Raw genomic sequence first — 24,546 nt, forward strand, 5'->3', positions numbered from 1 at the left:
GCATTTGCCATAAAATAGCGAGCAATTTGTTACAAAACCATATAAATTATATATTACTGTAATCACAAAACTTCAATCTATTTCCGTATTGTAACCGAATTTAAAATTATGTCTTTCTTTTCGAGAAAATTTAGTCCAAACAAAATAAGGAATATTTTGTTGATGTTTGACCATCAAAAAGTTAAAAATAAAGAAGTTGTCTAAAAATGTGCTGAGTAGTGAAATGGACTCTTAAGAGGAAAAAAAGCATAATATAAATAAATCTATAAAAACAATTATAATAAGGTCATCATGCATTCTTAGTCGATGTGTTACGCTCAATAGTCGAATTCGGGCAATGCCCGAAAAAAACACGCAAATCTAGTTTTGAGCAAGGAATATTTCTCAAACCTGGAAAACCAACCCTAACCAATGAATTAACACCCTCCAAATAACACGCTAACCAACTCGCCAAATAACTAAACCAATTCAACCAAAAAGAGTGAAACCAATGCAATCAAATTACACTATAAGCAAAAAATAATAATCGAATAATAGTACGAGCCCTAACAACTATATGTTGGGACAAGGTCATATTTTGGAATCATTGCCCTGGTTTTTCAAAATGACTGAAATATATATGTTTAATTTTTTAAATATAAACATAGCCATATATCCTAAATAACTTGACAATATTTTTATAAATTTCTAAATCAATCCATATTTACAGTAGCGGATTTTGTTCATAAAAGGACAAATTTGCTGACAACTTAATGTTGGGGTAAGTATTTTTAAATAATTAATATCATCATTGGCGGCTTTGCTATAAACGTCACAAATGTCGTAAACTGTTTACTTCAGCATTTGCAGCTTGTAAGTGACTCGATACTTTGAGTAGTGAGATTTACTATAAATAATTTTTTTTTTGAATTTTCAATTTTGTTAATTTAATTCAAAGTAATGGTCCGTGGAAAAACTACAAATCAAAAACTACGCTAAATTATCATTCGTCAATACAGTACGGAAAAAACAATTCGAAAAATTTCTGATGATTTAAGTATTCCTAAAACCACGGTCTCTAATATAACAAAAAGGCCAAAAGTTGTATCTCAGAGAGATTTGAATACGAAATTTAGTAAAAAATTGCTAGTCTGTGAGAACTGGTTTAAATATATCAAGAGAATGTTATAATATATCCATAAATGCGGTCTGGGGTTTTACAAGGTAAACTTTATTTTGTGTGGATAATCAATTACCTGAAGATTATTGATACAAATTCTTATTTAGGCCAAAGAAAAACCGCTACTGACAGAAATTCAAAAGAAAAATCGCTATAAATGGGCAAAATCTAAATTATCGTGGACACAAAATGATTGGAATAAGGTCATATTTAGCGATGAGTCTAAATATGATGTTTGCGGTGGAGATCACCGAAAACGAATAATACGAAATAAAGAAGAAGTCTTTCATAAAGATTGCTTACAGAGGGTTGTGAAATTTCCTAAGGGGATTATGGTTTGGGGTTGCATGTCAGCAAGAGGTTTGGGCAAATTAAATTTTATAGATGTCACTGTTAACGCCCAAAAATATCAACATATACTTTGAAACCTCAAACCTTTGCCTAGTGCTCAAGAATTGTTTCCAAACGAAGACTATATTATCCAACAAGATGGAGCATCGTGCCATTCAGCAAAATCAACTAAAAATTGGTTCGGTAATAATAATATAAAAGTTCTACCCCATCCTGCAAGTAGTCCGGACCTCAATGTTATAGAAACTGTGTGGCATATAATGAAGCAATATTTAAGAAACACCCTCTTTTTTTACACCCTCAACGAACAATTTTTGATTTTCGGACAAAACTGCAGGAAATTTGGAATAATTTTTCTCCTCAAATGTGCCAATCTTTGGTAAATACAATGCCATTAAGAGTTCAGGTAGTTGTTAAGGCGAAAGGTGATGTAACTCCGTATTAAACAAATTTCTTGTTGTGCTGTCCCAATATATAGTTATCAGCAAATTTGACTTGATTTTGGCAAAATAAGGTATTATCAACAGTGATTTGTTTGCAAAGTTATAAAAATATAGTAAAATTGTCTAGATCATATTGTAATGTTTGAATTTAGAATAATAAACAAAATAAATTGAGTCGTTTTAACAAATTACTATTTTTATTGCAAAAAAAGACCTTGGCCCAACATATAGTTGTTAGGGCTCGTATATTAAACGAGTTTTGAAAACGACGTTTTGCACACGAGTTCGACAGTTTGTTGGCTCGAGCCCCAGGCAAGAGCCACAAATCGAACGAGTGTACAAAGAAGTTTTTGAACGAGTTTTTACGCTATTTTTTCTACGACTACAAATTAGCAGCAAACTCACTCAGTTTTTGTCAGTTTTGTGGAATCATTTGCGATGTAATGATGACACTTTTCTGATGGCTGCGTTGCGTTTGGCGTTTCAGCTAAACATTTTGGAGGTTAAAAATGTTAAAATTGACACATCATGTCGTGTGCACTAAGACACATGTCGTGCGCTAAATCCTTAACACACGACAGTTTGCAAAACGCCAATTTCAGATCGAGTTTTCCGTGTGTCAAACTGCATTTTCTAGGCTAGTCGTAGAAAAATTAATTTTTCGGGTTTGGGAAATATTCCTTGCTCAAAACTAGATTTGCATATTTTCCTCGGGCATTGCCCGAATTCGACTATTGGGCGTAGTAGATATATCGTCGTAATCCTGCCACACAATGCCGCGCGACAACTGGCGAGTCACATACCCGACACCGCGTTCCCATATCGCACCGCGACCTTTTTGCCGATTGCCGGCGCCTCGAGCCCCACGCAAGCTGACCGTCTTCTTCTTTCTGCAGCATCTTCGAGAGTCACTTCCACTGGTAGTACCGAAGTAGTGCCAGTACCATCGTTTGTCGCGACGAACCCGGAGCGGTCTAAGTGCGAGAAGTACGAGAACGACTGTGGCGTTCGTGAATAGGACTGGAGTAAATAATCGGTGGAAAAAATGTCGTTTGGAGTTGTTTTTAAGCTGGTGGTTTTAGGGATGATGGTTGTTTTAAGAACAGCAGGGCAAAAGGTATTTTGACTTATTTTTCTTTTGAAAACAAATATAATATCGTCCCCTATCTCGTCCTTTAACTCGCATTTAGTACATTTTCTGTCAAGATAGAAGAAAATTTTAGAAAGATACGTCGAATCAAAATACTATATCACTGCCTTGATTACCATGAGAGATACAGTCACAGCACTTCGTGAGATAAAAGTTGTGCCTGTAGGGAAGTCTCAAGTGTTTTCGATTTTTTGTTACGCCTTTACGTGAGATAGGGGACGATGTTTTTGGAAATGTTGAATAATGTACAGTCTGATAAAGATGTATGCAGGGTGTTTCAAAAGAAATTCCTCACGTAAAAATAAGATTTATTTTGTTTATCAACATTGGTCCGATTCTGCTTTGTTTTGTAGCTCTACAGGGGCTTAAATTTTTTTTTCGATTTATTATAATTTTCTTCTAAAGTGCTTTTGGCGATTCGAATTAAATTTTGAGGGTAAAAGTTACTATAACTGCATCATATTTTAATGCTAAAAAAGTGTCGACATATTCATGAGGGACGTGCATATGGGTTATCACTGGAATATCTTTCTAAAAAAAACATGTGCGCCACTGACTTTCTCCATTTTCTTAACAAAATTTTGAGGACCGATTAATGCCGATTAAAAGTTGTCTTTTGATATTTTGTCGATTTTGGTCTCCTTGAGTTAAACGCAATTTTATTAATTTGCCTTAACCCAAACTCTAATAGGAACCCTTAAAAGTTTATTGTCATTAACTGGCGAAAGTGTTAAATATGTACTCATTGATTCCTCATCAAAAAATATAAAAAAAGCTCTTATAAACATGGGTGCGAAAATGCACAGTTTTAAAGTTTAAACTTTTAAAAAATAGGTCTTTTTTATTTATCTTAGGTACCATTATTAATTTGCTGTAGATAGCACCGAAAATCAGTTTTATAAATTTTATTTAATAATAAATTAGATTAAATAAATAAATCAGTAATTATAATTTTATTAATTAGGATTAATAAAATTGCATTTGTCTTATCAAGGAGATTATAACTGACAAAATATCAAGATAAACCTTTTTAAAATATGCACTTTTAGTAACTTTTACCCTCAAAATTTTATATTTATCACTAAAATCATTTGAAAGAAAATTATAATAAATCGAAAAAAAAATGAGGACGTTAACTTCCTGTAGCTACGAAACAAAGCAGAATCGGACCTATCTTCATATAAAAAATAAATCTTATTTTTATGTGAGGAATCTCCATACGAGAGATGGCACATGTTTTTTGAAACACCCTGTCTAGGCTTCCGATTTATAATTTTCAAATAAATATTTTTATCCAGTATTAATTGATACTTGCCCACATTACTGTGTACAAAAATTTTGGAACGATACAATAATTTTTTATATCTCTTGGAATAATGGTATAATATAATATACATTTTTCGCTCTATTATTTTGAAATTTCGAAATACAATTTTAAAGTAACTATCTGTGCTTTCTTACATTTTTTCAATTTTTTAAGATATTTTACTCAGTTTTCAAGCGTTACTTCTAGGTTTACCAACATATTTATAAAAATATAATTTTTAAATCTTACCCTTATTAAACTACCTAAACGAATTGATTTTTTTATATAACATCGTTCAGATAAGTAATACGAATATTGAAACTTTTCTTTTCTACGCCAAAATTCCTACTTTATTATGAAATTTTATTATCATCGTCCTGTATAAAGGAAGAACAATACACATAAAGAAGGAGACAAACACATAAAGGTTCTGAGGGTTGTTTTAGTCAGTAAGAGTCTGACACTACTTCGATTGTCTTACCAAATGATGGTTTTTTTTCCCTCAAAAAAAAACATATTTCTTTTCTATACATATTTTTTAGATATTATACTCAATTTTTGATTTTCGGACAAAACTGCAGGAAATTTGGAATAATTTTTCTCCTCAAATGTGCCAATCTTTGGTAAATACAATGCCATTAAGAGTTCAGGCAGTTGTTAAGGCGAAAGGTGATGTAACTCCGTATTAAACAAATTTCTTGTTGTGCTGTCCCAATATATAGTTATCAGCAAATTTGGCTTGATTTTGGCAAAATAAGCTATTATCTAAAGTGATTTGTTTGCAAACTTATAAAAATATAGTAAAATTGTCTAGATCATATTGTAATGTTTGAATTTAGAATAATAAACAAAATAAATTGAGTCGTTTTAACAAATTACTATTTTATTGCAAAAAGACCTTGGCCCAACATATAGTTGTTAGGGCTCGTATATTAAACGAGTTTTGAAAACGACGTTTTGCACACGAGTTCGACAGTTTGTTGGCTCGAGCCCCAGGCAAGAGCCACAAATCGAACGAGTGTACAAAGAAGTTTTGAACGAGTTTTACGCTATTTTTCTACGACTACAAATTAGCAGCAAACTCACTCAGTTTTTGTCAGTTTTGTGGAATCATTTGCGATGTAATGATGACACTTTTCTGATGGCTGCGTTGCGTTTGGCGTTTCAGCTAAACATTTTGGAGGTTAAAAATGTTAAAATTGACACATCATGTCGTGTGCACTAAGACACATGTCGTGCGCTAAATCCTTAACACACGACAGTTTGCAAAACGCCAATTTCAGATCGAGTTTTCCGTGTGTCAAACTGCATTTTCTAGGCTAGTCGTAGAAAAATTAATTTTTCGGGTTTGGGAAATATTCCTTGCTCAAAACTAGATTTGCATATTTTCCTCGGGCATTGCCCGAATTCGACTCTTGGGCGTAGTAGATATATCGTCGTTTTTACGAACATATTTATAAAAATATAATTTTTAAATCTTACCCTTATTAAACTACCTAAACGAATTGATTTTTTTATATAACATCGTTCAGATAAGTAATACGAATATTGAAACTTTTCTTTTCTACGCCAAAATTCCTACTTTATTATGAAATTTTATTATCATCGTCCTGTATAAAGGAAGAACAATACACATAAAGAAGGAGACAAACACATAAAGGTTCTGAGGGTTGTTTTAGTCAGTAAGAGTCTGACACTACTTCGATTGTCTTACCAAATGATGGTTTTTTTTCCCTCAAAAAAAAACATATTTCTTTTCTATACATATTTTTTAGATATTATACTCAATTTTTAAGTATCTAATACCTCTGAATTCTTTATTTCTACATATTATTCGTAAAATGCATTTTTAAAACTTCCCCTTAAACTTCCCTCTATTAAACTATTGAAACTAAATGTATTTATTTATTTTATTAAACTTCGTTCAGTTAAATCAATGTTGAAATGTTTTCTTTTTTGCGCTAAAATTAAAAATGATTTTAAAGTTTTATCATCGTCTGACATTTTTATATTGGGATTACAAAACATTTATTTACAATTTTCCGAATAATATTAAATAAATAAGCTTTGAACGGAATTTGACCAAAATCCTTTGTTAGTCAGTGCTTACATCAAACCAGGAGTAACTCCTACAAATTTCATCTGAATCTAGCGTATAATTTTGGAGATACCGGTATAAATAAGTGGTAAATCTTTTTTATATAGCTACTTGACGACACTTGCCTATTTCGCTGTTCACTGTCGCTGACACTGTGCCTATTTCACTTGCCTATTTCGCTGTTGAATAATATTAAATAAATAAGCTTTGAACGGGATTTGACCAAAATCCTTTGTTAGTCAGTGCTTACATCAAGCCAGGAGTAACTCCTACATCAAATTTCAACTGAATCTAGCGTATAATTTTGGAGATACCGGTATAAATAAGTGGTAAATCTTTTTTATATAGCTACTTGACGACACTTGCCTATTTCGCTGTTCACAAACATTCGCAGCAATTTATTTCTTTCTTTTGCTATATTTTGCCAGTGTTGGTGAATATTTAATTATAATATTAACAATTCATTTTCACCCTATTGCTTTAAAATCTCGAAAAATAATTTTGAAATAATTATCTGTCACTTTTGACGTCATTTACAAAAATTCCATCTGTAAAAAAATATTTTTTCTGGAATTTTAAACAACACACCACATAAAAAATTATTTTTACTCTATATAAAAATAAATTAAACTTTGTTAAGGCCAACTGGCAGTACGCAACTTTAAAAATAAAGAAGAGTATTGGTTAAATAATGACATCTAATAGTGCTTGACATCGCCAAAATAATCGATTGTCATGTGGTATGTTACTGAGTTTTTAAGCAATACATTTGGATTTAGTTGCATATTGGTAAACATGTTCTTATTTTTAAATTTTCTCCTTAAAATGGGGTCAAAATAGTGTCAACTGCGGTACTCTATATTATTTAGAGATTAACGAATTATCCTAAAATCATAATGGTAAATTTTGAATAAAATGAATTTTAGCAAGAATGATAAAATAATGATTAAAAGTACCAACAATAAGCAAAAGGAAATTAAGTGCCATTTTGTCTGATAACATCAAAAACTAGTAAAATTAACACAAACTAATTTTTTGTCTCTCTTAATTTATTTAAACAGATCATTATAGCCGTTAAAAGCAAAAACTTTAATTTACAAACCGTATAACCAAATCGGAAACGTTTTTAGAAAGGTGTTAAAATGTGCTTAATTTATTAGCGTAAAATCGAAGAATAAAAACGACAATTTTATGTAAAGAAAAAAACCTATTTGTGTCTGTCTATTATAAAATAATACGTAGTTTAAAAATAAATAATTTAGTTGTTATTTTATTGATAATTATCGGAATACTCGTAAGTCAATTCTCGTGACATTAGTATTCTACATGAGGTGAATCTCATACACTGCGTTACATGTTTCCGTTTGATGTTAACATCTCACTCATGAAAAGCAAATTAATTCAATGTAATTGTTTTCCAATTAGATAATTATAGGCAATAAATATACTTCTATAAACAACCAGAATACAAACAAGATGTTAAATAGTTTAGAACTACATTTACTATTATTTTTTTAAGTATATTTAATGAAAATTATAATCAACTATTATTATTAAAGTATTTAATAGTAAAAGTAGTCATTATTCTATTCTGCAAAAGTGAATGTTTTCATAAATTCAAGAGAATATGTCTAAAGTCTTACTAAACGGTTCATCCGATTGTATCGCACTGTTTGACATGCTTATTGCATCATATCCTATTATACCGGCTGCTGATAACTTTCCTATTTCACCTGAGGTAATAATAAAATATACTATGTAAATGTTTAGTCATACATGTTTGAATAAAACTGGACTTCTCTGTATTCACGCAATAAGAAAAAAAATTGTTGATTGCATCGTTAAGCTTTATTATAATTTCGGATTCTTACTGTCAGTTTCACTGACGCAGTTCGGCTGGTTTGTTATTAATAAAAGATGGAATAAGACGTTTGTATTCACACTTGTCATTGAGTGTTAGTTGTTGAATGCAATTGTGTATTCGGTTGGTCCAAACATCTTCATCTCGGTGATCTTGTACTAAAACATCTAGATCGGAAGTTTTTTGCAAATTCGTCTTTTATAATGCGAATTCTTGATTAAAAGTATTTTTAATATAGCGGTGCTTCAGGAAGTATCGGAAAATTTTATCAATTTTGAAATCATTTATTCTACAAGGTGATCCAAATTGTATTCGGGAAACTTCGGCAGCATATTCTGCAGATGAAAATAAATAAAAAAGTTCGTATAAATTTATGTTCTAAAATGGCTTCGTTTCGGTGATACAGGGTGTAGAAATTTCATTTTTATTTCGATTTCTTTCAAATAATTTGTGAACTATAGTCGATATTTGGATAAAAATTGGTGTCAGTATGCCTCCTACTTGTAAGATTCGCCACCTATATGTGTTTCAACTGTTTTGAAGAGTAATAACTTTTCGTCCGTACCTGTATAAACCTACCGAGAATGAAAAAATATACATATCTGTCATTTTTTACGTAAAAAAGGTCTTTTGGTAAAAATTTCTACGAGGAACAGTTTTCCAGATATTTAGCATGGCTAGGTACTGCTTGCTACTTAGCGTGCTTAGATAAATAGTCAAGATATGTCATTACACAAAATAAATATGTTGAGTAGATAGTTATTTAACTGAAATGATAAATTTGTCAAATTTTTATATTTTAAATTAATCATAAATTTTCGTCATAGAGAAGAAGAATACTCAACAGAAGTTATTATTGTTTGTCATTTCAAAAACTGCAGCAGCAATTATTTTTTTTAATAATAGCGTTTTAATTGCATATATAATTATAAATAATATTAATCCAATGCATGAGTAGGCGAATCATATTAAACATATCCTTTTTCTGAATATGTCCAGTGCAATTGCGACCACTGCAGGCCAGCTTACTTTAGAAAAATATCAAGCGTGGGTTACATAGAAATCACGACACCCACATACAGTTCAATTTCTTCAAATTCGCATAGCAATAAAGTTTACATTACACCGAACAGCATATTATAAAACGCGTATGTTTAGAGTATAAGTCTCTCAATGCTATAGTATTTAATAGGAATACAAACAAAGCTTTGCAATATTATGATATACTTACAATATAGAATCAATATTTTGTATTTTATGAAGTTCTCATATTGTAGGTTATTATGGTATAAGAGATATAGTTTCGTATACAAAATTGAATAATTATATTTTTTAGTTAACAAATTGCCCCCACTCAGTAAATAAGAAGTATTTTTTATAACACACAGGGCGTCAAAAAATAGTGTATCTAACTTCCTTGGGTGATTCTACAGATAAAAATGAGACAAAAAGTTCTTATGAATATATGCCCTAAAATGCATCTCAAGAAAGTTACAGCACTCGAAAGTAGTGATAGGATTGGAACTCGAGCGAAAATTCGATCGAGTACCCGATTATTGAAATAACCGACATCGCTCGATTATGAACGAGCGATGCAAGTGAAGAGTTACGAGCGACGAAAGCAAGCGATCCTAGAATGAAATAAATTGAAGTCCGATTTAATGTGACATACTTGATAAAAAGCTGAGCGAAATTTCTACATACATTGCAGGTAGCAAATTTATACGACGTTATCCGTTGCGTATCTGAGTAACAAAATGTTACAACGTACATCGACAATGCTTTGAAATAAACTAAATCAAGCGAATTACTCATCGCTCGTCGCTTGCCATTCATCACCGAAAGAATAGGTGCTCTGCACACGAAACTTTCTGCTTGGCGTTACGAGTACAAGCGACTGCGACGGGCGAAAAACCGTATTGTTAAATACGAGCGATATTTCGCTCGAGCAATCGCTCGATTATTGAGATCGCTTGAATCTCGAGTAAAGTACAGTACGTCTGCTGGATCTGTGTGTATGAAAGGAATGCGGACAAAGAACATTTAAATAAACAGTAATATATTTTATACGTCGACTTGACGAGTACGTCACCGCTAATCGCCCCGCCCACTCATTTTATTGGCTACTTGCAAATTTGTCGAATTTTTATTGATGGGACGCGTCGTCCAATTTTTTACGAAAAAACATCGAAAGATTATCGTTTCCCCTCTCACAGATACCCCGTAGCTACAGAACGGACAGACGTACTGTACAATTCTTTTAAAAGTTTCTCAATATGGCCGACCTAGTTACGAAAATTGGTAATTTTTTTTTAATGAAAAATAAGTCGGCGTAGGCGAATTCAGAAATTGATTTACTCTTTGGTTAGCAATAACATTTTTCAGGATTGTCAAGTTGCCGTTAAAGTTAGGTTATTAGGTGGTTGTCATAAATCATAAATAAAAACATAGATTATTGAAATTATTTAATAAGAATAAAGGTATTTTACCGCAGATCCAAAGAGATTTTACTTAAAGGTATTTTATAAACTTTCTTAGTCAGAATATTAACTCCCCTAATATTTCAGTTAAAGGGACGTAAGAACTACAGGAAGTGAATTTTTGTTTTCATGTTTTGACGATATCTGAGAGTTCCTAGAATTATCAAGATTATTGAATAATTATAGTTGTTTAATAAGTGAAATTAATAGAAGACTTGGAAATAGGATGATGCGTTTCATGTTATAGTTGATAGATCACCCATTTCTCTTAATTTGTTTTTATTTCAGTACAGTTAATCACAAATTCAATTGATGTGTGCAAAAACAGCTATATTTTCAAACATCTTATTTAAATAGTTCTTTTATATACTGTTAAACTGTATCAACTACAAAGTCTTTAGCAAAAAGTTATAAGGTAATAAATTTTGTAGATATAATTTGTGAAAATTTATATATAGAGATTAGAACACAATCCTCTGAGGGAAAAAAATACTGAAAAAATCATTAAATATACTTTATTAAAAATAACAACATATAAAAACAGTCATCCATGCAAACTGTAATAATCAGAACATTATCCACATTATACCTTTATTAAATTTGTGTTCACACTCCTGTCAGGAAAGCCAGAAATGTTTGTTTAAATATTAACTTATTTTAAATTGCCAGAAACACATCAGAATATGTCACAACCACAACTATAGGTTTGGAATCAGTACTAAATTTTATATCTAACAAGTATAGGATAAAAAAGAATTATTAATATAGAGTGTACTCATAAGATGTCCTTCTGCTTATTTATGAAATTACTTTCCTTTCAAATGTGAGGAATACCAGTAAAATATAAATTATATAAACATAATTTTTGGTTTGGTTTGGTGTTTGATATTCTAACTACATCTATTACAAACCTTAAGTGCTTTTAGTGAGTAACTGTATTTTTTATTATTGTTTGTGTATCCTGTAAAGTAAAAAAATATATATTTCAAGAAATATAAAAAACAATGCAATAGATATCAAACAGATTCATAAAAACTACTTACAATTAGTACATATTATATATTTCAAGTGTTATTTGATCTTTGGTCCCATTACCAACATTACCTTATTTAGGTCTTCTCTACTAGCTCAACTTTTAAACCTGTTTTAAACCTTCTTTATATTTTAAAACTAATTTACAACAATCTGTAATGCCCGCGCTGTTTCCTGAAATTAATATAAGTTTTAATCTATTTATTATCATATACATCTTACAAACCTGAAAATTACTGATACGAGGAAACTTCTCAAAATAATTAGAGACCTTTTTACAAACATCTGGACTAATTTATTTTCACGAATTTGTGGACGAGTCAATGTTTTCTAATACGTTTTTATGCGTTTTACACATTTTTTGAATATCTTCCAGCCTATTCCTTAGTTCTTGATCGGTGAAAAGATTATTTATAAGTATATAATTAGTACTGCAGGCTGCAGGTTAAATAAAAGAACAAAATCAGTAGAATTTGTGAATAAAAACTCAAAAAATAATGAAAATATTTAGAAAAAGGAACCGTAAACGTCAGTCAGCCAAGTGTCAGAGTTCAATTAGATTTACCACAGATTATCAATTTGAACGATTTGAACTACAGTAAGACTACAGTCAATTCCAGTCTAGAGATGAGATTTTCGTTTTTAAGCCTCCCATACTGAAGTCCGCCATATTGGGAAGTTTTAGGTAAAAACAAGTATACTCGATTATTGAAATTAATCGGTTTTCCCCATCACTACTCAAAAGGTTAAATAAAAATAATATATTTTGTTTATTTTTGAGAACATTGGTAGATCTTTTTCTTGAAATTTGGCATTCTTACACAAATTTTAATGCCAAAGCGAATGGCGATAATGTAAAATTCCGTAAAAATTACTTTTTATTAGGGTAAAGAGTGCTACTGGTGGTACTTCTTTTGTCATATACATAGTTTTGCATTGAAAAAAATTGAAATATAGTATTTTAAATATTCCGATTTTGGTGATGCTATTAAAAATACCCTTTATAGATTAATGTAAATTTTTCTACGCGGATTTGTCCTGTTGTCCTTGTTGTTTAGTAAAATATAGCTAAGTGTTAATAAAGTTATATTCACTCTAGTTAATTAACCTAACCTAACCAATGTTTTAGTAAAGAAGTAATAGAATGGCAACATCCTAGTGATTCAAATAAAAATAGTGTACTATATGCAGAATTTTATGCCGAATTCGATTATCTACAGAAAAATGGGGAGTGCAATTTAAAAAAATTAAAACTTTATCATAACTTTTTTATGTGACACCCTGTATATAACAAAATATTTTTAGGATACGCCCCTTTATAAACTTTGCAATATATGCATAAAACTTTTTCCATATCTTCGACAACGACGACGATATTGGACTTCCTCGCACTAATGGGTCACCTTGTATAAACAATATGTTATTTTATTTACCATTTTGGGAACCGTAACTTCCTCGGGAAGCATTTTAGGGCATATGTTCCTAGGAACTTTTTTCAATCACCCACCGAAGTTAGATACACTGTTTTTTTGACAGCCTGTATAGAGAAAATTCTCACTAAAATGAGTTTGAACATCTACTTAGAAAAACCGTGAAGTGTCTATTACTACATCGAATTTCACCTCGCGGAACCTATTGTGTAGGCTGCAAAAATCACGAGGTTCTAATAGTGATAATTATATTTCTGTTCTCTAGCGGATATAAATATTTATGTATATGTGAATTAATTGATGTAATTTTATACGACGTAGGGTTTTGACTTTTTAGGAGAGCGTTACATTCCGCACTTCTTGAATTAATTATAATTTTTTTAATTACTAGACTTTGTTGTTAGGTGCAAAAAAATAAAAGCAGGAACTAATTTACATAATATCAGTACGTTTGTGGCTGGTTCATTTCTTTTTCTTTCACCGTTGGAATAGTCTATCAGAATGCCAACGGCTTTAATAGAAATTTTAGTTTGTACCTAAAATATTAATATTTTCGTAGTAGTTACACTTAGATATTTTAAATAATTTTTCTGTATTCCTTTTGCTTCTCTTACCTAAGAAGAAGACGTGAGCAGATATGCAAACGTGAGCAGATATGCAGATATACCCCCCGAAACTTTAAGAATTTTTGTTTGTTAGTCAAATTTCTTTACAAGTAGGGTTTCGGAACCGGGATCCCAAATTCCCTATATTAAATCCCGGGATAGATTTTAGTCATTCAAAAATTTATGTTTTATTTATACTAAGCAGAACGTCAATATCTAAAAGTTATATTTCCATGTTTGCTATTTTTTTGCAAACAGAATTGTGTTTTTTTTTACTTACTAAATATAAATATTACTTTTTTTTGTCTATTACTTTGTTTTGTCTTTGTTTTCTATTTTCTTTTTGATATATAGCTGCATTTTTATTAAGTATTTTTTAAGATTAAATTTCTCTCATTCTGATAAGCAATCCCGGGATTTCTGAATCCCGGGATTTGAGGCTCTTATTGGGGATTTTCGAGACGTAATTCCGATCCCGAAAACTGGAATCCCAATCTACGAGTAAAAAGCCACCAACAGACTGCTTTCCTTTTGGATTCTAAATGATAGATTTTTACAAAAAATAATTTTACTTTTTTAGATTTCTGCTATAAGGATTTTGTACTTTTTTAAGGAACTACTTTGTTTATTCTAGTTCATTCATATAAAGATATCCAGCAGTATTTTGCTCTGCTAAGTTATACGTGAATAACTAACTCATCTTTACTATTAATATTAGTTCTCGTATTAGTTATTACCTAAAATATTCTGATAATTCGGGAAAACCGAATAAAACAATTATGAAAAGCCAAAAATTCACATAATGTATTTGTATAATCCCCGGTGTTCTTTGATATTTTACACAATTTTCTGAATATTTGGTTTTATTATAAGCTGACTCACGTTTAAGAAAATAGATACTCATATTCTCATACTAGTGAAGTCCTTAAATGTTATTGTTATTTATTTACAAATTTCTTTTTTCTCGTAAACTTTTACATGGAAAATACATAAAATCCGGAATAATTGCTTGACGATTTTCCAATAAATAAGTAAATAAGACATAATTGAGATACGAAAGATTTGTAATTTATAAAACTAATAGCCAACTAATCTTTGTTTTGTGTGGGTTTCTTTTAATTCTTTTTTCAGAATTATTGAAATGTTTTATTAATTTTTTTCTCTTTTTTCAGGTATGTCAGAGTGGAAAATTAAAATTATAGTTTTCTTAGATATTTTAAATAATTTTTTCTGTATCTTTGCTTCTCTTGCCTAAGAAGAAGACGTGAGCAGATATGCAGACGTGAGCAGATATGCAGATATACCCCCCGAAACTTTAAGAATTTTTGTTTGTTAGTCGTAAATTTCTTTACAAGTAGGGTTTCGGAACCGGGATCCCAAATTCCCTATATTAAATCCCGGGATAGATTTTAGTCATTCAAAAATTATGTTTTATTTATACTAAGTAGAACGTCAATATCTAAAAGTTATATTTCCATGTTTGCTATTTTTTTGCAAACAGAATTGTGTTTTTTTTACTTACTAAATATAAATAATACTACTTTTTGGTTCATTACTTTGTTTTGTCTTTGTTTTCTATTTTCTTTTTGAGAGAGAAGTTTTTGCATTTTTATTAAGTATTTTTTAAGATTAAATTTCTCTCATTCTGATAAGCAATCCCGGGATTTGGGGCACTTATTGGGGATTTTCGAGACGTAATTCCGATCCCGAAAACTGGAATCCCAATCTACGAGTAAAAAGCCACCGACAGACTGCTTTCCTTTTGGATTCTAAATGATAGATTTTTACAAAAAATAATTTTACTTTTTTAGATTTCTGCTATAAGGATTTTGTACTTTTTTAAGGAACTACTTTGTTTATTCTAGTTCATTTATATAAAGATATCCAGCAGTATTTTGCTCTGCTGAGTTATACGTGAATAACTAACTCATATTTACTATTAATATTAGTTCTCGTATTAGTTATTACATAAAATATTCTGATAATTCGGGAAAACCGAATAAAACAATTATGAAAAGCAAAAAATTCGCATAATGTATTTGTATAATCCCCGGTGTTCTTTGATACTTTACACAATTTTCTGAATATTTGGTTTTATTATAAGCTGACTCACGTTTAAGAAAATAGATACTCATATTCTCATACTAGTGAAGTCCTTAAATGTTATTGTTATTTATTTACAAATTTCTTTTTTCTCGTAAACAAAATAATTGCTTGACGATTTTCCAATAAATAAGTAAATAAGTCATAATTGAGATACGAAAGATTTGTAATTTATAAAACTAATAGCCAACTAATCTTTGTTTTGTGTGGGTTTCTTTTAATTCTTTTTTCAGAATTATTGAAATGTTTTATTAATTTTTTTCTCTTTTTTCAGGTATGTCAGAGTGGAAAATTAAAATTATAGTTTTCTTAAAAAAAACCGCAACTGCAAAACTGATACCAGACTCTGGAATAAGACTTATTCCAGTGGGTATATCCATTTATCAGGTATTTAAATATCTTATTTTATATACTCACAGATACTGTATGATTAAATAAAAATAGCGTCAGCGATGGCTATGAAATGAAGATCGCTGTCACTTTATAGATAGATAGATAGATAAAAATCTTTATTAGTTCCAAGTAATACAATTACATAAATTGACCCAAGATGGGCGTGGAACATGTTAATAAAAAACTCAAGATACTAAAACACTCAAATACTACTAAATGTATCGTAATATAAACATGATTCCTAAAATACTTTTCTGAAGAGTCTTTATACTGTATTGCATAACTATAATTTACTAGTTTCAATATTTATATAATTTTTAACAAGAAAATAAATTGAAAACACAATAATACTTACTACAAATAATATTAAATGCTATATTAACAGCTTACCCTTGTCTGCATAGAATTCATCTAGCGTATAAAATGCCTTGTCTAATAGATAATTTTTTAGGGTTAACCGTAATCTTGGTCTAGGTAAATCAGTAACTGAGAGTGGGAAAGTATGATATAACTTTACAATGCTGTGCTTTACATTCTTCTGTACATACGTGTAGTTGCTCTTGTTGGTTTGTAACATATCCCTATTTCTAGTAGAGTATTGATGTTTTAACTCTGGTTCTTTAAAGAGACTTTTATTGTCGTAAACAAATACTACCGAATCCAGAATATACATAGAGATTATTGTTAGTATTTTCCTTTCTATGAAAAATTTGCGACAACTTTCACGATAACTTAATTTGAAAATGTTTCGAATACAGCGCTTCTGTACAATCATTATCCTATTAACATCCGATGAGTTCCCCCAGAAGATCAAGCCATAGCGTATTACAGAGTTTATGTAGGCATAATATGCTGTTATTGCAACGTCTTCAGATATATTTTCAGAGATAATTTTCATTGCGTAACTAAAACGAGCTATATTAGAAACAACACATGCTATGTGATATTTCCAATCTAACCTTCTATCTACATTAATTCCCAGAAGTGATACATTTTCGGCAGAAACAATTTCGTTGTCATTATAGAGCAATTTAATAATCTCCCTTGTTCTGTTTCCGAATAATAATAGCTGTGTTTTTGAAACATTCAGTAAAAGGTCATTAGCCAAAAAGTAATCATTTAGGGTTTCCAAAGTATTAACAGCCTTTAACTCCAGTTCATAATTATCTTTCTCACTAAAAACGATGTTTGCATCATCGGCATAAAGTGTAATATATTCAGAGGATACCAGTGGGAGTTCGTTAGTATATACTATATATAAAAAAGGACCGAGAATAGAGCCTTGTGGAACTCCATGACTTACAGAAAGTTTTTTTGACCTCCATAATGTACCATGGTCGTTATATTCTATTACTTGCTGAGTTCTACCTTCTAAATAACTTCTAATCAAATCCAAAGCCACCCCCCTAACACCGTAGATTTCCAACTTTTTGCATAGAATTTGATGGTTCACTCTATCAAAAGCTTTAGAAAGGTCAATGCACATTGCTAAAGTCCTGTTGTTATTATTTAATGAATTTAATATTTTTTCTAAAGCTTGGTAAATTGCACGTATCGTAGACTTGCCCTTTCTAAAGCCATTCTGTCTGTCTGAGAGTAGTGAGTGTCGCTCAAAGAATTCAATAAACCTGCTAGATATGATTTTTTCAAAAAATTTACTGACATTTGAGAGTAAGGATATTGGTCTGTAGTTTTCCTCATGGTTTTTTTCTCCCTTTTTGTATAGAGCCCTGACATGGGCATTCTTTAACACATCAGGAAAATATCCGGTAGTAAAACAAAGATTTATCACATATGCTATAGGTGTTGAAATAATATTCGATACTTTTTAAAACTTTAATCGGTATTTCATCATCACCAACCGATGTTTTATTATTTAAGCTGAGGATAGTTTTTGAATTTCTGTTGGATTTGTAGGAAGTAAGAAATAAAGAATTGTTATTTATTTTAATCTGAAATTCTGTTTTTGTTACTATTTAATACTGTATGAGAGGAAGAAACAAAATATTCGTTTAGTTTATTTAAGATAAGGTCTTCATTATATTTTTCCGAAAAAATTTGCGAATACACTAGGTGATTTATATTCCTGCTGTGTTATACTTTTAACTAACTCCAAGTTGCCTTGGTCTTGTTATGGGCATTCAAAATAAAAGTTTTATTGAATATGCTCTTTGCCTTAACAATAACCTCTTTAAGAATTTTACAATATTTTTATAATATTCTTCTGATATTTGTCCGTTAATTTGTTTTGCATATAATTTCTTTTTAGTTTTACATGATATTTTAATACCAGATGTAATCCAATTATTATGCCTCTTATTAGAAACATTAACTTTTTTCTTTACAAATATTTGATTAAATGGAATCATAAATTCCCGAAAGAAAACTGTATAGGCTGCGTTTACCTCGTCACATTCATATACTGACACCCAAGTGGTCTGTGAGAGCTCATCATAAAAATGATTTAGTTTTGATTGGGAATATATTCTTTTAACTTGAAAGTTTATTTTATTATCTGGTTGTAAATATCTATCAATTACTAGAATTTGACCATGATGATCAGATAGCGCTGTATCAATAACAAACCCCTGAAAATCTTTGTCGTTATTGTAAAAAAAATTATCAATTAGTGTAGAAGAATACTTTCCCATTCTAGTTGGTTGAAAGATACACTGATTTAAATTAAAACTATTTACTAGATCCAAAAAACTTATTGACTGATTATCATTGGCAAGCAGATTAACATTAAAGTCACCTCCTATGACTAATTTATAATTTAAAAAAACTGTACATAAGTGTTTTAAAATTTGCTATATGTAAAATTATATGAATAATGTCATCGATCGTCATTTCCAAGCCAACTGGACGCTGTTTTTTTTCGTTCATACGGTATTTGTAAGTACATATTTAATTTTAAATCTTTTTTTATTTAATATTTGTGATAGTTGTTTAAATACGCGTTTGTCGGATATCTCGTGTGAGTAAGAGTCGATTTAGACACTCCCCAAGTCGGTAGGCCATTGACAATGGTATGGCTGAGGACAGCGGTTCCAATTCCTCGTAAACAAAGTAGGTCCCGTCCCGATTAGTCTTAGAAGCAAAAAGGAGACGTTAACTTTGAAATATTTTTTTATAAATTATAATTATGCAAGCTAGCTCTCTAGAAATATAGAAATACGTTAAAAACATAAGACAGTGTTAATTAAATTTACCAATTATTTATTCTTTGCATTGATTCAAGTAAAAATTATTATTTATTTAAAAACCCCAAAAGATATTTCAATCTAACTAGGTCCTTCTATAACATAAAATAATATGAAATATCAAGTCTTAATTCTCATTATTGCTTCCTTCCGGATATTTTTATTAAGGTGCGTATTCATTATCCGAACGAACGAACGAACAAACGAACGAATGAAAGTGCGGTATATTTAGACGGGGACCGAACGCATGCGGCCGTTCGTTCGTTCGTTCGCTCGACCATCCATTTCGAGTCGGTACATCAAAGGCGTTCGCCAACAAATGCCTCCGGTCTTCTCGTGCGGTTCTATCGTACGGTCCCCGTCCATACCACTAGCGAACATTCGTTCGTTAGTTCGTTCGGATAATGAATACGCACCTTTACACATTAATGTGTTAATCATCGATACTTATTTTTCTATTTGGGAACGTGTATTTAAATTTGAGATGATATGGTAATATTATTTATTCCGATAATTACTACGATGTTTCGAAAATAAAATAGAATTTCGATATATTATTAGATTTTATTGATAAACATTTTGTAAATAATTCTCATGCTCAAGGTTGAATGTGGGAGATACTGTGAAAATTGACAATAAAATATTTTCCTTAATTATAAACTTTACACCTTTTCCTAATTTTATTACCTATAGAATACTAATTGCTTAAAGGTACATTCAGGCTGAGAGCGTCGAGCGTCGCGTCCGTGTCGCCACGAAAAATGGAATCAATTCCTTGAAGCGTCCAGCGATTATTATTCCAGAAAGCGTCGCGTTCGGCATTGTTCTAGCGTCCGTTGAGGGTCGAGCGTCGAGCGAGATTTCTAGCGTTCAGCGGTTGTTATGGCGTCTGAGGACCAGCACCAGAGGTGCTAATCGCCGAAATACAGGCAAGATCTGCACTGTGGAATGCAAAATTGCCTCAATATAAAAATAGAAATCTGCGTGATCGACTACTTGAAGAAATAGCTACAATTCTAGGTATTTCTAGTAAGTATTTTTTTACACTACGAGTAAATATATGAGAGCTTTCGAAATTTCTTTGTGTGGGTTTTGTATACCCGCTAAAAGTATCACAAATGAAAAGGATTAATCAGGATGTTCTCTCAATTAAAAATATAAGTGATGACATTCTCCATGCAGATATCGTCTTCTGTTTATAGGGCGAATTCGTACTTTTTTGTCCATTCTTTTGAATGTAAAATATGGTGTTTCCAATAGTAACATTAGAAAACTGCTCTCCTTGAAGCCATTTCACAAACTGAAAACCTAAAGAACAAGCTCATATGACGCTCCCAGCCTGAATGTACCTTAATGAAAAAATGTCTAAAAAAGAATCTGTTCTAGGACTTCTAGGACGCTGTTTTTGGAAATTCGCTCTTGAAGGGGGTAAAATGAGGGGTGAAATTTATATACAAAGAAATTAAAATATGTCCTAGGAGTACGAAATTGTGCACAGACGTGTCTTATCTTAAGTAGCGTAATTGAACAGTTAGAAGTGATTTTCGGAAATTTATCTCCTAAGGGTTTAAAACTGGGGTGAAATTTTGTCTAATTTTTTTTTAAATTAGTCCTAGGAATGTTTTGTACAAAAGTTTTTTAAGTGACGAAAGTAACTTGTTATTATAAACGCCACGAATGATTGGGAGTGATTCATCGCTTGTTGAAATTAGAATCGACACGCGCGCTATCATTTTTACATTAACCCCTTCCGCTCCAGGCTGTTTTTTCATGTATAGGGTTCTATACCACATATTTTTTTTTATCAAAAAATGGTTTGAAGGAAGCTGTGGTTTGGAATAAATGAGATATTATCATTATTATCACCAAATTAATATTTTAAACAATATAAATTTGTTGTGCTTGCAGTGCGATTATTTATAACCAAATATATGTTTTGACAAGACTTTGACAAGTTAAAACAACAAATTACATCAGATTATATATTGATTATTATATGACTTGAAATACCACGGCACTGGAATTAAGTTTTATGTGACCTTGAGCAGATTAGTTCACATGGTAGCGACCGATGAATCACTACCAAACATTCGTGGCGTTTACTATAGAAGCGAATTTTGGACATTAAGAAATAGGGGATGAAAATTTGTTCAAAAAAATTATAAAATCAGTTTTAGATGTATGAAATTCTACCCAGACGCTCCTTATATAACGTAATTTAGCACTAAGAAGCAATTTTTGGAAATTCGCCCTCTAAAGGGGTAAAATAAGGGGTAAACTTTCTGAAAAAAATCTATCCTAGGAGTATGTAGTACATTTTAAAATGAAAAATTGAAGTATTCTATTTTTTTCTAAATTAATTCTGTATAGACAATATTTTTCGATGATATTTACAATTTTTCATTTTTCAATTCTAATTCGAAAAAGAAATCAATAAATTGTCTGGAAACTCTGTCGTGCTATTGTTCCAAGACAAGAGTGTAAAAATCTATTGACACACATTGCTCATTCACGCCGGTTCAAGGCCGGATCAGATCGATTATCTCATGATATCACCTCAATGATATTCCATATCATTTTCAATGATATGCCCGAGGACCGCGGTTCGGATTCCGCGTAAACCCAGTAGACCCTGCCCAGATTAGCCTTTGCACACAGCAGCAAAATTGAGATGTCTTAAAATAGTAGAACATCCTGTTTTATATTCTAAACATATTTTTGTCTAATTTATATTCTAAACATTGTTTTTGAATAAAAAAAGACAAAAACAACACTTAAAAATACTTAAAAAGAGGCATTAAATATAGTTACTTATGCGGTGAATAAAAGCATGCAAAATAATAGAAAATAAGTTTGCCCTAATTAGTAAATCTTAAATTAATGCAACAAATAGAAAACCAAACATTTGTTTTATTTTTGCATTTAGTGCTAAATGTGAAAAATTAATTTATGTATATTTATATATTCCTTTTTTTTATTTTTTATTCAATGCTAAATTCTTGTACCTAATTTACTAATTTAATTGTTTTATTTAATAAGGTTTATAAGAAGCTTCTTGTTTGATTGCCTGTTGATGTCTTTCCGACAATTTTAAAATTAAATTTTAAAGAAAATAAAAATTATATAAAAATCATATCGCTCTCTTAAAATAAAAGGAAGCATTAAACATTTTTGTTGGATTCCATTGTTCTCCGTTGGATGTTGGATTCTACACTGTGACATGATTTCTTTTACAGTGGCGAAATAAGCAGGCTTCTTTCAAGATGTATCTTCCAAGTCTTTACCATGTTCGAAATTTTATATTTTATAATGTAATACCCAAATAAATAAAAAGAAAGTGAAAATCTGCAAAACGAATATGTAAGATATAATATTAAATTTACACAAAAGGGAATATTTATTTTTGTTTTATTTTGTGATTTCAAAGACACCACTCTGAAGGTATACTAAACACATTTACAATAGCCTAAGCATAGGTTTGTTTATCTTATTCATTGAAATAAAAAACAATAGGAAAATTAATATTACCTTTAAAAATACCATTTTTGAGCTATTGTGTGCAAATACAACAATTTTTTTCTTAAATGTAAAATTTAAATAAAATCTCTATTTTTATACGTATTATTTTCTAGAGATGATTAGCAAGTCGGTTTACTGCTATTGGTATTATGAAGTTATCATTAACTGAATATTTTAATATGTGTTAAAATTTGCATATAAAAGTAATCAAATAAACTTCATAAAACGTAAGATAAAACGTTCATATTTTAAAAAAATATATTAAAATGTCTGTTTTGATAATCTTTTATGTTTATTGCTATTTTGTAGTTATTTTTTACACAAATAATATTTTTTTATTGAATAACTGTTTCTTTGTCAATAAAATATTCTTTTAACCCTTTATAGGATGATGGTCGCTAAATCGATCACTTTAAACTAACTAATCAGTCGCGTGGAAGCGTATTATCGCCTAGTTTGTTTACTAGGCTTATTTCTATGCGCGCCTTGGCCATTTAATCAACCATATCTATACGTTGGTTGGCACGAAAAGTTAACGTAAGCGGTTGAATTTTCGACCAGTGAGTATTAATGACACTGAGTTCGCTGTGTATCATAAAGGTAATAATTGTCGTCTAAGCATTTTCTATGCAAATTTTGTGCGATAAAAATTATAAAATGTATCTGTGACGTTTATTTCTTTTTATTTGATGTACCAAAATTACGGCTCGGATGATATTTTATAAAATCATTAAAATATCCTGTATATTTTCGATAATTTCTCATAGGATGCGAGTTTCTCAAAAAACTTTGATTTACTAGATATGGGCATATTTTTGAGTAGAGAGCTAACAGAAACAATCAAAATAAACTTACTCTTTTTTCTTACATTAGATGATACATACAGTTTATACATTATTTACATTAGATCATAACATATTATCTGTTTGCTTTAACAGTCTCTGGTTGAAAAATCGACTACCGCCACCCCACTCCCTTATTAGTTAACTTTTTGAAAAATGTTATTAAAAAGATATGCTCACTTTGTGCTAGCTTATACATTTTTGAAGTCGCTTCGATAAAACTAGAAAATAATTAGTACTACCCTATAAAGGGCTTTAAAATACTATCAAATAATATTATAGTGATTATAATAAAAGTGAATGAGAAAATCCCCAAATATTGAATTGAATAAAAAACGTCACAAAAGACACAAAGTTTCTTCTACGACAGGATCCCTGACAGTGACAGTTGTGTCTGTCATTTTAATTTACAGGCAAATAATATTATTTCTGTCATTTTCTGGATGTCGTCTGTCAAAATCTTCGCTGAATCGTTGGATACACTATACGTCTATTAAAAACCTAAACCTAAAAAAAGTATGAACATTAACATATCATAGGTGTTGGTAAATCAGTTATTTATTTTACCATC

The 24,546-nt window shown here is 30.5% G+C and overlaps 1 protein-coding gene across 4 annotated transcripts in view; it reads left to right on the forward strand.

The window, feature by feature from the left end:
* The first annotated feature begins 2,788 nt into the window (after window positions 1–2,788).
* Window positions 2,789–24,546, forward strand: part of LOC115890644 — a 129,271-nt gene continuing 107,513 nt past the window's right edge. For 3 of the 4 annotated variants that reach the window (XM_030910939.1, XM_030910940.1, XM_030910942.1), the window contains exon 1: window positions 2,790–3,070. In XM_030910939.1, coding sequence (XP_030766799.1) covers window positions 2,999–3,070 — 72 coding nt within the window. In that variant the 5' untranslated portion in view covers window positions 2,790–2,998. Of the gene's footprint in view, window positions 3,071–24,546 lie in introns of all 4 variants that reach the window. The other variant, XM_030910941.1, reaches the window with a different exon arrangement.

The sequence above is a fragment of the Sitophilus oryzae genome, unplaced genomic scaffold (assembly GCF_002938485.1).
Source record: "Sitophilus oryzae breed Bouriz unplaced genomic scaffold, Soryzae_2.0 scaffold_907_pilon_pilon, whole genome shotgun sequence".
Lineage (NCBI taxonomy): Eukaryota > Metazoa > Arthropoda > Insecta > Coleoptera > Curculionidae > Sitophilus > Sitophilus oryzae.